At 46.5% G+C, this 14,499-nt stretch overlaps 1 protein-coding gene across 1 annotated transcript in view; it reads right to left on the reverse strand.

The window, feature by feature from the left end:
• dip2a (disco-interacting protein 2 homolog A) overlaps window positions 1-14,499 on the reverse strand; it is a 365,626-nt gene that overhangs the window by 52,147 nt on the left and 298,980 nt on the right. The window contains exons 22-28 of the mRNA XM_045212065.1: window positions 14,147-14,348; window positions 13,854-13,963; window positions 12,069-12,149; window positions 10,985-11,108; window positions 5,691-5,812; window positions 2,277-2,388; window positions 2,078-2,187 (exon numbers count right to left, since the gene is read on the reverse strand). Coding sequence (XP_045068000.1) covers window positions 2,078-2,187; window positions 2,277-2,388; window positions 5,691-5,812; window positions 10,985-11,108; window positions 12,069-12,149; window positions 13,854-13,963; window positions 14,147-14,348 — 861 coding nt within the window. The remainder of the gene's footprint in view (window positions 1-2,077; window positions 2,188-2,276; window positions 2,389-5,690; window positions 5,813-10,984; window positions 11,109-12,068; window positions 12,150-13,853; window positions 13,964-14,146; window positions 14,349-14,499) is intronic.

The raw sequence follows: 14,499 nt of genomic DNA on the forward strand, positions 1-14,499 counted from the left end.
ACCACAGAACAACTGGTGGCAGCATGGGACATCTGGAGGAAGGGACAACAGGAGACACGTCAACACCACAACAACCACAGAACAACTGGTGGCAGCATGGGACATCTGGAGGAAGGGACAACAGGAGACACGTCAACACCACAACAACCACAGAACAACTGGTGGCAGCATGGGACATCTGGAGGAAGGGACAACAGGAGACACGTCAACACCACAACAACCACAGAACAACTGGTGGCAGCATGGGACATCTGGAGGAAGGGACAACAGGAGACACGTCAACACCACAACAACCACAGAACAACTGGTGGCAGCATGGGACATCTGGAGGAAGGGACAACAGGAGACACGTCAACACCACAACAACCACAGAACAACTGGTGGCAGCATGGGACATCTGGAGGAAGGGACAACAGGAGACACGTCAACACCACAACAACCACAGAACAACTGGTGGCAGCATGGGACATCTGGAGGAAGGGACAACAGGAGACACGTCAACACCACAACAACCACAGAACAACTGGTGGCAGCATGGGACATCTGGAGGAAGGGACAACAGGAGACACGTCAACACCACAACAACCACAGAACAACTGGTGGCAGCATGGGACATCTGGAGGAAGGGACAACAGGAGACACGTCAACACCACAACAACCACAGAACAACTGGTGGCAGCATGGGACATCTGGAGGAAGGGACAACAGGAGACACGTCAACACCACAACAACCACAGAACAACTGGTGGCAGCATGGGACATCTGGAGGAAGGGACAACAGGAGACACGTCAACACCACAACAACCACAGAACGACTGTCTGGTGGCAGCATGGGACATCTGGAGGAAGGGACAACAGGAGACACGTCAACACCACAACAACCACAGAACAACTGGTGGCAGCATGGGACATCTGGAGGAAGGGACAACAGGAGACACGTCAACACCACAACAACCACAGAACAACTGGTGGCAGCATGGGACATCTGGAGGAAGGGACAACAGGAGACACGTCAACACCACAACAACCACAGAACAACTGGTGGCAGCATGGGACATCTGGAGGAAGGGACAACAGGAGACACGTCAACACCACAACAACCACAGAACGACTGTCTGGTGGCAGCATGGGACATCTGGAGGAAGGGACAACAGGAGACACGTCAACACCACAACAACCACAGAACAACTGGTGGCAGCATGGGACATCTGGAGGAAGGGACAACAGGAGACACGTCAACACCACAACAACCACAGAACGACTGTCTGGTGGCAGCATGGGACATCTGGAGGAAGGGACAACAGGAGACACGTCAACACCACAACAACCACAGAACAACTGGTGGCAACATGGGACATCTGGAGGAAGGGACAACAGGAGACACGTCAACACCACAACAACCACAGAACGACTGTCTGGTGGCAGCATGGGACATCTGGAGGAAGGGACAACAGGAGACACGTCAACACCACAACAACCACAGAACAACTGGTGGCAACATGGGACATCTGGAGGAAGGGACAACAGGAGACACGTCAACACCACAACAACCACAGAACGACTGTCTGGTGGCAGCATGGGACATCTGGAGGAAGGGACAACAGGAGACACGTCAACACCACAACAACCACAGAACGACTGTCTGGTGGCACAGCCTTGTCACACTACTGGGGGGGGGGATCTCATTCTCTCTGCTTTTACCGTTCAAAGGTTAGGGTCAGGGGTCAGTTTCCCTTGACTCCAGCCAGGATGGGTTAGGGTCAGGGGTCAGTTTACCTTGACTCCAGCCAGGATGGGTTAGGGTCAGGGGTCAGTTTACCTTGACTCCAGCCAGGATGGGTTAGGGTCAGGGGTCAGTTTACCTTGACTCCAGCCAGGATGGGTTAGGGTCAGGGGTCAGTTTACCTTGACTCCAGCCAGGATGGGTTAGGGTCAGGGGTCAGTTTACCTTGACTCCAGCCAGGATGGGTTAGGGTCAGGGGTCAGTTTACATTGACTCCAGCCAGGATGGGTTAGGGTCAGGGGTCAGTTTACCTTGACTCCAGCCAGGATGGGTTAGGGTCAGGGGTCAGTTTACCTTGACTCCAGCCAGGATACCCATGGTGGACACACTGAAGTCCAGGTAGGCCAGCATCTCTGGGGTGGGAGGCTTGTAGATCTGAGGACTCTTCTTCCTGGGGAGGTCGTCTGGGGTGGGAGAACAACAATATGAAGGTTTGGAGGGATGGATTCCACACACAGACCAGAGCAGTAATATCAGAGGGAGGGTGTGTTACCTGTATCCAGTACCAGCGGCCATGACTTGACGTCCACAGCAGCCGCAGCCTCTTTGGATTTCAACAGCTTCATTATTGCTTGGGTGGTCAGGATACACACTGATTTACTGACCTGTCACACACACACACACACACACACACACACACAGTGTTATGTTGTACCTCTACCATCTTCTTGACAGGTTATTGATAATTATACTAATATTAGTAAAATTAGGCTAGGTCATGTTAGTGAGATTAGGCTAGGTCATGCTAGTGAGATTAGGCTAGGTCATGCTAGTGAGATTAGGCTAGGTCATGCTAGTGAGATTAGGCTAGGTCATGCTAGTGAGATTAGGCTAGGTCATATTAGTGAGATTAGACTAGGTCATGTTAGTGAGATTAGGCTAGGTCATGCTAGTGAGATTAGGCTAGGTCATGTTAGTGAGATTAGGCTAGGTCATGTTAGTGAGATTAGACTAGGTCTTGTTAGTGACATTAAACTAGGTCATGTAAGAGAGATTAGACTAGGTCATATTAGTGAGATTAGGCTAGGTCATGCTAGTGAGATTAGGCTAGGTCATGTTAGTGAGATTAGGCTAGGTCATGCTAGTGAGATTAGGCTAGGTCATGCTAGTGAGATTAGGCTAGGTCATGCTAGTGAGATTAGGCTAGGTCATGTTAGTGAGATTAGGCTAGGTCATGCTAGTAAAATTAGGCTAGGTCATGCTAGTGAGATTAGACTAGGTCATTTTAGTGAGATTAGGCTAGGTCATGTTAGTGAGATTAGGCTAGGTCATATTAGTGAGATTAGGCTAGGTCATGTTAGTGAGATTAGGCTAGGTCATGTTAGTGACATTAGGCTAGGTCATGTTAGTGAGATTAGGCTAGGTCATGTTAGTGAGATTAGGCTAGGTCATGTTAGTGAGATTAGGCTAGGTCATGTTAGTGAGATTAGGCTAGGTCATGTTAGTGAGATTAGACTAGGTCATGTTAGTGAGATTAGGCTAGGTCATGCTAGTGAGATTAGGCTAGGTCATGTTAGTGAGATTAGGCTAGGTCATGTTAGTGACATTAGGCTAGGTCATGTTAGTGAGATTAGGCTAGGTCATGTTAGTGAGATTAGACTAGGTCATGTTAGTGAGATTAGGCTAGGTCATGCTAGTGAGATTAGGCTAGGTCATGTTAGTGAGATTAGGCTAGGTCATGTTAGTGACATTAGGCTAGGTCATGTTAGTGAGATTAGACTAGGTCATATTAGTGAGATTAAGCTAGGTCATTTTAGTGAGATTAGGCTAGGTCATGTTAGTGAGATTAGGCTAGGTCATGTTAGTGAGATTAGGCTAGGTCATATTAGTGAGATTAAGCTAGGTCATGTTAGTGAGATTAGGCTAGGTCATGCTAGTGAGATTAGGCTAGGTCATGCTAGTGAGATTAGGCTAGGTCATGCTAGTGAGATTAGGCTAGGTCATGTTAGTGAGATTAGGCTAGGTCATGCTAGTAAAATTAGGCTAGGTCATGCTAGTGAGATTAGACTAGGTCATTTTAGTGAGATTAGGCTAGGTCATGTTAGTGAGATTAGGCTAGGTCATGCTAGTGAGATTAGGCTAGGTCATATTAGTGACATTAGGCTAGGTCATGTTAGTGAGATTAGGCTAGGTCATGCTAGTGACATTAGGCTAGGTCATGTTAGTGAGATTAGGCTAGGTCATGTTAGTGAGATTAGGCTAGGTCATGCTAGTGAGATTAGGCTAGGTCATATTAGTGACATTAGGCTAGGTCATGCTAGTGAGATTAGGCTAGGTCATATTAGTGAGATTAGGCTAGGTCATGTTAGTGAGATTAGGCTAGGTCATGCTAGTGAGATTAGGCTAGGTCATGCTAGTGAGATTAGGCTAGGTCATGTTAGTGACATTAGGCTAGGTCATGCTAGTGAGATTAGGCTAGGTCATGTTAGTGAGATTAGGCTAGGTCTTGTTAGTGACATTAAACTAGGTCATGTAAGAGAGATTAGGCTAGGTCATGCTAGTAAAATTAGGCTAGGTCATGCTAGTGAGATTAGACTAGGTCATTTTAGTGAGATTAGGCTAGGTCATATTAGTGACATTAGGCTAGGTCATGTAAGTGAGATTAGGCTAGGTCATGTTAGTGAGATTAGGCTTGGTCATGCTAGTGAGATTAAACTAGGTCATGTTAGTGAGATTAGGCTAGGTCATGCTAGTGAGATTAGGCTAGGTCATGTTAGTGAGATTAGGCTAGGTCATGTTAGTGACATTAGGCTAGGTCATGCTAGTGAGATTAGGCTAGGTCATGCTAGTGAGATTAGGCTAGGTCATGTTAGTGAGATTAGGCTAGGTCATGTTAGTGACATTAGGATAGGTCATGCTAGTGAAATTAGACTAGGTCATGTTAGTGAGATTAGGCTAGGTCATGCTAGTGAGATTAGGCTAGGTCATGCTAGTGACATTAGGCTAGGTCATGCTAGTGAGATTAGGCTAGGTCATGCTAGTGAGATTAGACTAGGTCATGTTAGTGAGATTAGGCTAGGTCATGCTAGTGAGATTAGACTAGGTCATGTTAGTGAGATTAGGCTAGGTCATGTTAGTGAGATTAGGCTAGGTCATGCTAGTGAGATTAGACTAGGTAATGTTAGTGAGATTAGGCTAGGTCATGTTAGTGAGATTAGGCTAGGTCATGCTAGTGAGATTAGGCTAGGTCATGTTAGTGAGATTAGGCTAGGTCATGCTAGTGAGATTAGGCTAGGTCATGCTAGTGAGATTAGACTAGGTCATGCTAGTGAGATTAGGCTAGGTCTTGTTAGTGACATTAAACTAGGTCATGTAAGAGAGATTAGGCTAGGTCATGCTAGTGACATTAGGCTAGGTCATGCTAGTGAGATTAGACTAGGTCATATTAGTGAGATTAGGCTAGGTCATGCTAGTGAGATTAGACTAGGTCATATTAGTGAGATTAGGCTAGGTCATGTTAGTGAGATTAGGCTAGGTCATGCTAGTGAGATTAAGCTAGGTCATGTTAGTGACATTAGGCTAGGTCATGTTAGTGACATTAGGCTAGGTCATGTTAGTGAGATTAGGCTAGGTCATGTTAGTGAGATTAGGCTAGGTCATGTTAGTGAGATTAAGCTAGGTCATGCTAGTGAGATTAGGCTAGGTCATGCTAGTGAGATTAGGCTAGGTCATGCTAGTGAGATTAGGCTAGGTCATGTTAGTGAGATTAGGCTAGGTCATGTTAGTGAGATTAGGCTAGGTCATGTTAGTGAGATTAAGCTAGGTCATGTTAGTGAGATTAAGATAGGTCATGTTAGTGAGATTAAGATAGGTCATGTTAGTCAGATTAGGCTAGGTCATGCTAGTGAGATTAGGCTAGGTCATGCTAGTGAGATTAGACTAGGTCATGTTAGTGAGAGCTGTGTACCTCTACAATCATTTTGACGGTAGGCAGGGTTGTGGCCAGGTTCTGAGGATGAGGGGGTCTGACGGTGACAGGAACACAGCCAGCGTACAGACACCCATAGAACGTGGCGATCAGGTCAATACCTGGAGAGAGACAAGGGCAAAGAGACCATCAGAGAACATTAGAAACCATCAGAGACCATCAGAGAACATTAGAAACCATCAGAGAACATTAGAAACCATCAGAGAACATTATAGACCATCAGAGAACATTAGAGAACATTATAAACCATCAGAGACCATCAGAGAACATTAGAGAACATTATAAACCATCAGAGACCATTAGAAACCATCAGAGACCATCAGAGAACATTAGAGAACATTATAAACCATCAGAGACCATCAGAGAACATTAGAGAACATTATAAACCATCAGAGACCACCAGAGAACATTAGAAACCATCAGAGACCATCAGAGAACATTAGAAACCATCAGAGACCATCAGAGAACATTAGAAACCATCAGAGAACATTAGAAACCATCAGAGACCATCAGAGAACATTGGAGAACATTATAAACCATCAGAGACCATCAGAGAACATTAGAGAACATTATAAACCATCAGAGAACATTATAAACCATCAGAGACCATCAGAGAACATTATAGAACATTATAAACCATCAGAGACCATTAGAAACCATTAGAAACCATCAGAGAACATTAGAGTTCAGATCAAGACAAGACATGCAGTTCAGACTGTTTCCAGGGTAACGGTGCCTCTTTACATTGACGTGAGGAAACTTTGAATAAAGTTGCCACTGTAACAAACAAGTGTCATGAAATACATGCAACAGAAACTGGGTCCAGGTTTTGACTTGTCAGAAATGTCAGCAAGCCAGGCTAGCAACACTACATGACCAAAAGTACGTGGACACCTGCTTGTCAAACATCTCATTCCAAAATCATGGGCATTAATATGGAGTTGGTCCCCCCTTTGCTGCTATAACAGCCTCCACTCTTCTGGGAAGGCTTACCACTAGATGTTGGAACATTGCTTGATGTTGGGCAATTAGGCCTGGCTCGCAGTTGGTGTTCCAATTCATCCCAAAGGTGATCGATGGGGTTGAGGTCAGGGCACCGTGCAGGCCAGTAAACTTCTTCCACACCGATCTTGACAAACCATTTCTGTATGGACCTCGCTTTGTGCACGGGGGCATTGTCATGCTGAAATAGGAAAGGGCCTTCCCCAAACTGTTGCCACAAAGTTGGAAGCACAGGATCATTTAGAATGTCATTGTATGCTGTAGCGTTAAGATTTCCCTTCACTGGAACTAAGGGGCCTAGCCCGAACCATGAAAACAGCCCCAGACCATTATTCCTCCTCCGCAGGTAGCGTTCTCCTGGAATCCGCCAAACCGAGATTCGTCCATCGGACTGCCAGATGATGAAGCGTGATTCATCACTCCAGAGAATGCGTTTCCACTGCTCCAGAGTCCAATGGCGGCAAACTTTACACCACTCCAGCCGACGAACAGTTATTGTGCAGACGTTGCTTCCAGAGGCAGTTTGGAACTCGGTAGTGAGTGTTGCAACCGAGGACAGACGATTCTGTGAGCTTGTGTGGCCTACCACTTCGCGGCTGAGCCTTTGTTGCTCCTAGACATTTCCACTTCACAATAACAGAACTTACAGTTGACCGGGGCAGCTCTAGCAGGGCAGGTAATTTGACGAACTGATTTGTTGGAAAGGTGCCATCCTATGACGGTGCCACGTTGAAAGTCACTGAGCTCTTCAGTAAGGCCATTCTACTGCCAATGTTCGTCTATGGAGATTGCATGGCTGTGTGCTCAATTGTATACACCTGTCAGCAACGGGTGTGGCTGAAATTCACTCATTTGAAGGGGTGTCCACATACTTTTGTATATATAGTGTATGTACAGCAAAATAGCTAGGTAGCTCTCTGCTTGTCTAGCTAGCTAGCCACTTGTCTAGGTAGCACTCTGCTTGTCTAGCTAGCTAGCCACTTGTCTAGGTAGCTCTCTGCTTGTCTAGGTAGCTAGCTGCTTGTCTAGGTAGCTCTCTGCTTGTCTAGCTAGCTAGCTGCTTGTCTAGGTAGCTCTCTGCTTGTCTAGCTAGCTAGCTGCTTGTCTAGGTAGCTCTCTGCTTGTCTAGTAGCTAGCTGCTTGTCTAGGTAGCTCTCTGCTTGTCTAGCTAGCTAGCTGCTTGTCTAGGTAGCTCTCTGCTTGTCTAGCTAGCTAGCCACTTGTCTAGGTAGCTCTCTGCTTGTCTAGCTAGCTAGCCACTTGTCTAGGTAGCTCTCTGCTTGTCTAGCTAGCTAGCCACTTGTCTAGGTAGCTCTCTGCTTGTCTAGCTAGCTAGCTACTTGTCTAGGTAGCTCTCTGCTTGTCTAGATAGCTAGCCACTTGTCTAGGTAGCTCTCTGCTTGTCTAGCTAGCTAGCTACTTGTCTAGGTAGCTCTCTGCTTGTCTAGCTAGCTAGCTACTTGTCTAGGTAGCTCTCTGCTTGTCTAGCTAGCTAGCCACTTGTCTAGGTAGCACTCTGCTTGTCTAGATAGCTAGCCACTTGTCTAGGTAGCTCTCTGCTTGTCTAGCTAGCTAGCTACTTGTCTAGGTAGCTCTCTGCTTGTCTAGCTAGCTAGCCACTTGTCTAGGTAGCTCTCTGCTTGTCTAGCTAGCTAGCCACTTGTCTAGGTAGCTCTCTGCTTGTCTAGCTAGCTAGCCACTTGTCTAGGTAGCTCTCTGCTTGTCTAGCTAGCTAGCCACTTGTCTAGGTAGCACTCTGCTTGTCTAGATAGCTAGCCACTTGTCTAGGTAGCTCTCTGCTTGTCTAGCTAGCTCGCCACTTGTCTAGGTAGCTCTCTGCTTGTCTAGCTAGCTAGCTACTTGTCTAGGTAGCACTTTGCTTGTCTAGCTAGCTAGCCACTTGTCTAGGTAGCTCTCTGCTTGTCTAGCTAGCTAGCCACTTGTCTAGGTAGCTCTCTGCTTGTCTAGCTAGCTCGCTACTTTTCTAGGTAGCTCTCTGCTTGTCTAGCTAGCTAGCCACTTGTCTAGGTAGCTCTCTGCTTGTCTAGCTAGCTCGCTACTTGTCTAGGTAGCACTCTGCTTGTCTAGCTAGCTAGCTGCTTGTCTGAACACGGAACGTTGCACACTGGTCTCTGATTGGCTAAATGTATTGTGGCAAGACTTTAGCTAAATATAATATATGTTGAATCTTCGAAACTCCAACAGACGACATGAGAAGCTCTAAAACGTCATGAGAATGACTGTTCAGATCAAACAAATTGTTCTAAAACTCCTTAAGACCGTCGCGTCACATCTTATGTATCTGAACTGGGCTTTAAAGACCAGTAGAGCCCATTAGAGAACACCAGAGGCCAGTAAAGCCCATTAGATACCAGTAGAGCCCATTAGAGACCACCAGAGACCAGTAGAGCCCATTAGAGAACACCAGAGACCAGTAGAGCCCATTAGAGAACACCAGAGACCAGTAGAGCCCATTAGAGACCAGTAGAGCCCATTAGAGAACACCAGAGACCAGTAGAGCCCATTAGAGAACACAAGAGACCAGTAGAGCCCATTAGAGAACACCAGAGACCAGTAGAGCCCATTAGAGAACACCAGAGACCAGTAGAGCCCATTAGAGAACACCAGAGACCAGTAGAGCCCATTAGAGACCAGTAGAGCCCATTAGAGAACACCAGAGACCAGTAGAGCCCATTAGAGAACACCAGAGACCAGTAGAGCCCATTAGAGAACACCAGAGACCAGTAGAGCCCATTAGAGAACACCAGAGACCAGTAGAGCCCATTAGAGACCAGTAGAGCCCATTAGAGAACACCAGAGACCAGTAGAGCCCATTAGAGAACACCAGAGACCAGTAGAGCCCATTAGAGAACACCAGAGACCAGTAGAGCCCATTAGAGACCAGTAGAGCCCATTAGAGACCAGTAGAGAACACCAGAGACCAGTAGAGCCCATTAGAGAACACCAGAGACCAGTAGAGCCCATTAGAGAACACCAGAGACCAGTAGAGCCCATTAGAGAACACAAGAGACCAGTAGAGCCCATTAGAGAACACCAGAGACCAGTAGAGCCCATTAGAGACCAGGAGCCCATTAGAGAACACCAGAGACCAGTAGAGCCCATTAGAGACCAGTAGAGCCCATTAGAGACCAGTAGAGAACACCAGAGACCAGTAGAGCCCATTAGAGAACACCAGAGACCAGTAGAGCCCATTAGAGAACACCAGAGACCAGTAGAGCCCATTAGAGAACGCAAGAGACCAGTAGAGCCCATTAGAGAACACCAGAGACCAGTAGAGCCCATTAGAGACCAGTAGAGCCCATTAGAGAACACCAGAGACCAGTAGAGCCCATTAGAGACCAGTAGAGCCCATTAGAGACCAGTAGAGAACACCAGAGACCAGTAGAGCCCATTAGAGAACACCAGAGACCAGTAGAGCCCATTAGAGAACACCAGAGACCAGTAGAGCCCATTAGAGAACACAAGAGACCAGTAGAGCCCATTAGAGAACACCAGAGACCAGTAGAGCCCATTAGAGAACACCAGAGACCAGTAGAGCCCATTAGAGAACACCAGAGACCAGTAGAGTCCATTAGAGAACACCAGAGACCAGTAGAGCCCATTAGAGAACACCAGAGACCAGTAGAGCCCACTAGAGAACACCAGAGACCAGTAGAGCCCATTAGAGAACACCAGAGACCAGTAGAGCCCATTAGAGAACACCAGAGACCAGTAGAGCCCATTAGAGAACACCAGAGACCAGTAGAGCCCATTAGAGAACACCAGAGACCAGTAGAGCCCATTAGAGAACACCAGAGACCAGTAGAGCCCATTAGAGAACACAAGAGACCAGTAGAGCCCATTAGAGAACACCAGAGACCAGTAGAGCCCATTAGAGAACACAAGAGACCAGTAGAGCCCATTAGAGAACACCAGAGACCAGTAGAGCCCATTAAAGACCAGTCGAGCCCATAGAGAACACAAGAGGCCAGTAGAGCCCATTAGAGCCCAGTAAAGACCAGTAGAGCCCATAAGAGCCCAATAGAGAACATGTAACACTTATAACAGTCTGGAGAGCTATGATCAGTCATCTTGCACTAGAGGGTTAGGGATTAGGGATCAGAAGTTAGGGGTCGTGGTTAGTAGTCAGAAGTTAGGTGCCAGAAGTTACAGGTCAGAAGTTACAGGTCAGAAGTTACAGGTTAGGGGTCTGAAGTTAGTGGTCAGAAGTTAGGGGTTAGAAGTTAAGGGTCAGGGGTTAGTGGAATTACCTGGAGGGTAAACTAGCGCTACGTGATCTCCGGGGTTGAGGCGTCCCTTCTCCATTAGTGCCACAGCAACACGCTCCGCCCGCTTTTGCAGCTGCAGACAGGAAGCAGTGCTCGACACTGTGCCCTGGACAACAACATCAGAGTTCCACCGTTAAAAACACTTAGTAACAAATCACCTTACACACTCAATACAGCACAAACACAACCAGAGCGTAGACATTGACAGTTTGCCTAGGGTAAGTGTTGGCCTCTGTCAGAGAAGACATTGGCAGTTTGCCTATGGTAAGTGTTGGCCTCTGTCAGAGAAGACATTGACAGTTTGCCTAGGGTAAGTGTTGGCCTCTGTCAGAGAAGACATTGGCAGTTTGCCTATGGTAAGTGTTGGCCTCTGTCAGAGAAGACATTGGCAGTTTGCCTATGGTAAGTGTTGGCCTCTGTCAGAGAAGACATTGGCAGTTTGCCTATGGTAAGTGTTGGCCTCTGTCAGAGAAGACATTGACAGTTTGCCTATGGTAAGTGTTGGCCTCTGCCAGAAAAGACATTGACAGTTTGCCTATGGTAAGTGTTGGCCTCTGTCAGAGAAGACATTGACAGTTTGCCTATGGTAAGTGTTGGCCTCTGTCAGAGAAGACATTGGCAGTTTGCCTATGGTAAGTGTTGGCCTCTGCCAGAAAAGACATTGACAGTTTGCCTATGGTAAGTGTTGGCCTCTGTCAGAGAAGACATTGGCAGTTTGCCTATGGTAAGTGTTGGCCTCTGTCGGAGAAGACATTGGCAGTTTGCCTATGGTAAGTGTTGGCCTCTGTCAGAGAAGACATTGGCAGTTTGCCTAGGGTAAGTGTTGGCCTCTGTCAGAGAAGACATTGACAGTTTGCCTATGGTAAGTGTTGGCCTCTGTCAGAGAAGACATTGGCAGTTTGCCTAGGGTAAGTGTTGGCCTCTGTCAGAGAAGACATTGGCAGTTTGCCTATGGTAAGTGTTGGCCTCTGTCAGAGAAGACATTGACAGTTTGCCTATGGTAAGTGTTGGCCTCTGTCAGAGAAGACATTGACAGTTTGCCTAGGGTAAGTGTTGGCCTCTGTACCTTGGCGTTGAGCACCAGGAACAGGTGATGGTCAGGTGTGGCCTGGGCCCTCCACTGGAGAACATCCTGCATGTATAGGAACTATAGGAGTCAACCAGAAGATACTCAGTATACAGACAGAATCAGGAGATAATCAGTATACAGACAGAATCAGGAGATACTCAGTATACAGACAGGCAGGACCAGGAGATACTCAGAATACAGACAGACAAAACCAGGAGATACTCAGTTTACAGACAGACAAAACCAGGAGATACTCAGTATACAGACAGAACCAGGAGATACTCAGTATACAGACAGAACCAGGAGATACTCAGTATACAGACAGAACCAGGAGATACTCAGTATACAGACAGAACCAGGAGATACTCAGTATACAGACAGACAGAACCAGGAGATACTCAGTATACAGAATCAGGAGATAATCAGTATACAGACAGAACCAGGAGATACTCAGTATACAGACAGAACCAGGAGATACTCAGTATACAGACAGAACCAAGAGATACTCAGTATACAGACAGAATCAGGAGATACTCAGTATACAGACAGAATCAGGAGATACTCAGAATACAGACAGACAGAACCAGGAGATACTCAGTATACAGACAGACAGAACCAGGAGATAATCAGTATACAGACAGAACCAGGAGATACTCAGTATACAGACAGAACCAGGAGATACTCAGAATACAGACAGACAGAACCAGGAGATACTCAGTATACAGACAGACAGAACCAGGAAATACTCAGTATACAGATAGGCAGGACCAGGAGATACTCAGTATACAGACAGAACCAGGAGATACTCAGTATACAGACAGACAGAACCAGGAGATACTCAGTATACAGACAGAACCAGAATACTCCAGACAGAATCAGGAGATACTCAGTATACAGACAGGCAGGACCAGGAGATACTCAGTATACAGACAGAACCAGGAGATACTCAGTATACAGACAGAACCAGGAAATACTCAGTATACAGATAGGCAGGACCAGGAGATACTCAGTATACAGACAGAACCAGGAGATACTCAGTATACAGACAGACAGAACCAGGAGATACTCAGTATACAGACAGAACCAGGAGATACTCAGTATACAGACAGAATCAGGAGATACTCAGTATACAGACAGACAGAACCAGGATATACTCAGTATACATACAGAACCAGGAGATACTCAGTATACAGACAGAATCAGGAGATACTCAGTATACAGACAGGCAGGACCAGGAGATACTCAGTATACAGACAGAACCAGGAGATACTCAGTATACAGACAGAACCAGGAGATACTCAGTATACAGACAGACAAAACCAGGAGATACTCAGTATACAGACAGACAGAACCAGGAGATAATCAGTATACAGACAGAACCAGGAGATACTCAGTATACAGACAGACAGAACCAGGAGATACTCAGTATACAGACAGACAAAACCAGGAGATAATCAGTATACAGACAGAACCAGGAGATACTCAGTATACAGACAGACAGAACCAGGAGATACTCAGTATACAGACAGACAGAACCAGGAGATACTCAGTATACAGACAGACAAAACCAGGAGATACTCAGTATACAGACAGAACCAGGAGATACTCAGTATACAGACAGAACCAAGAGATACTCAGTATACAGACAGAATCAGGAGATACTCAGTATACAGACAGACAGAACCAGGAGATACTCAGTATACAGACAGAACCAGGAGAAACTCAGTATACAGACAGAACAGCAGTTACATGTCTCTGTCTGTCCAGGTGATAGGTCTGTACCTTACGTGCCTGGTCATTGTCCTCTGGCTGAGCCACGTCTCTCCCACAGGCCTGAGCAATCCTCTTCCCTGCTACCAGGTTCCCCACGATCATAGAGGCAGGACCCACCTCTGTCCAACACACACCATCATCACCATCACCACCATTATCACCTCTGTCCATCAACAACAGTATGTTGATATTTGTTTCCTACTGAATAGATTTTTACTAACAGTACATTCTGAATAGTATACAGTCCAGCAATAGGCTGGTAGAAAATTCAGACACAGCCAGTGACACAAGTCCTATCCTACCTGGTTGTTTCTGCCGTGGTTTGGGCAGGTTGGTAACACAGGTGTGAGGACACATGAGGACGTTGCAGGGGTGGAGGGCTCCCTCCAGAAACCTCTGTTTGGTCTCTGAGATATGGATCCCCCCCAGCGGAGCCTTGGGCATTGTGTTGGCAGGGACCAGAGCTAGGCAGTATACCCCCACCTGGTGAATACTGTCTATAGCCTGTAGAAAAGAGAATATATTTACATTTACATTTTCGTCATTTAGCAGACGCTCTTATCCAGAGCGACTTACAAATTGCGTTCGTTCATAAGCACACAAATATAGTATGGCTCTAATTGATCAATGAAATCATGCGTATATGATGTGTGTG

The sequence above is a fragment of the Coregonus clupeaformis genome, chromosome 40 (assembly GCF_020615455.1).
Source record: "Coregonus clupeaformis isolate EN_2021a chromosome 40, ASM2061545v1, whole genome shotgun sequence".
NCBI classification, from domain to species: Eukaryota; Metazoa; Chordata; class Actinopteri; order Salmoniformes; family Salmonidae; genus Coregonus; species Coregonus clupeaformis.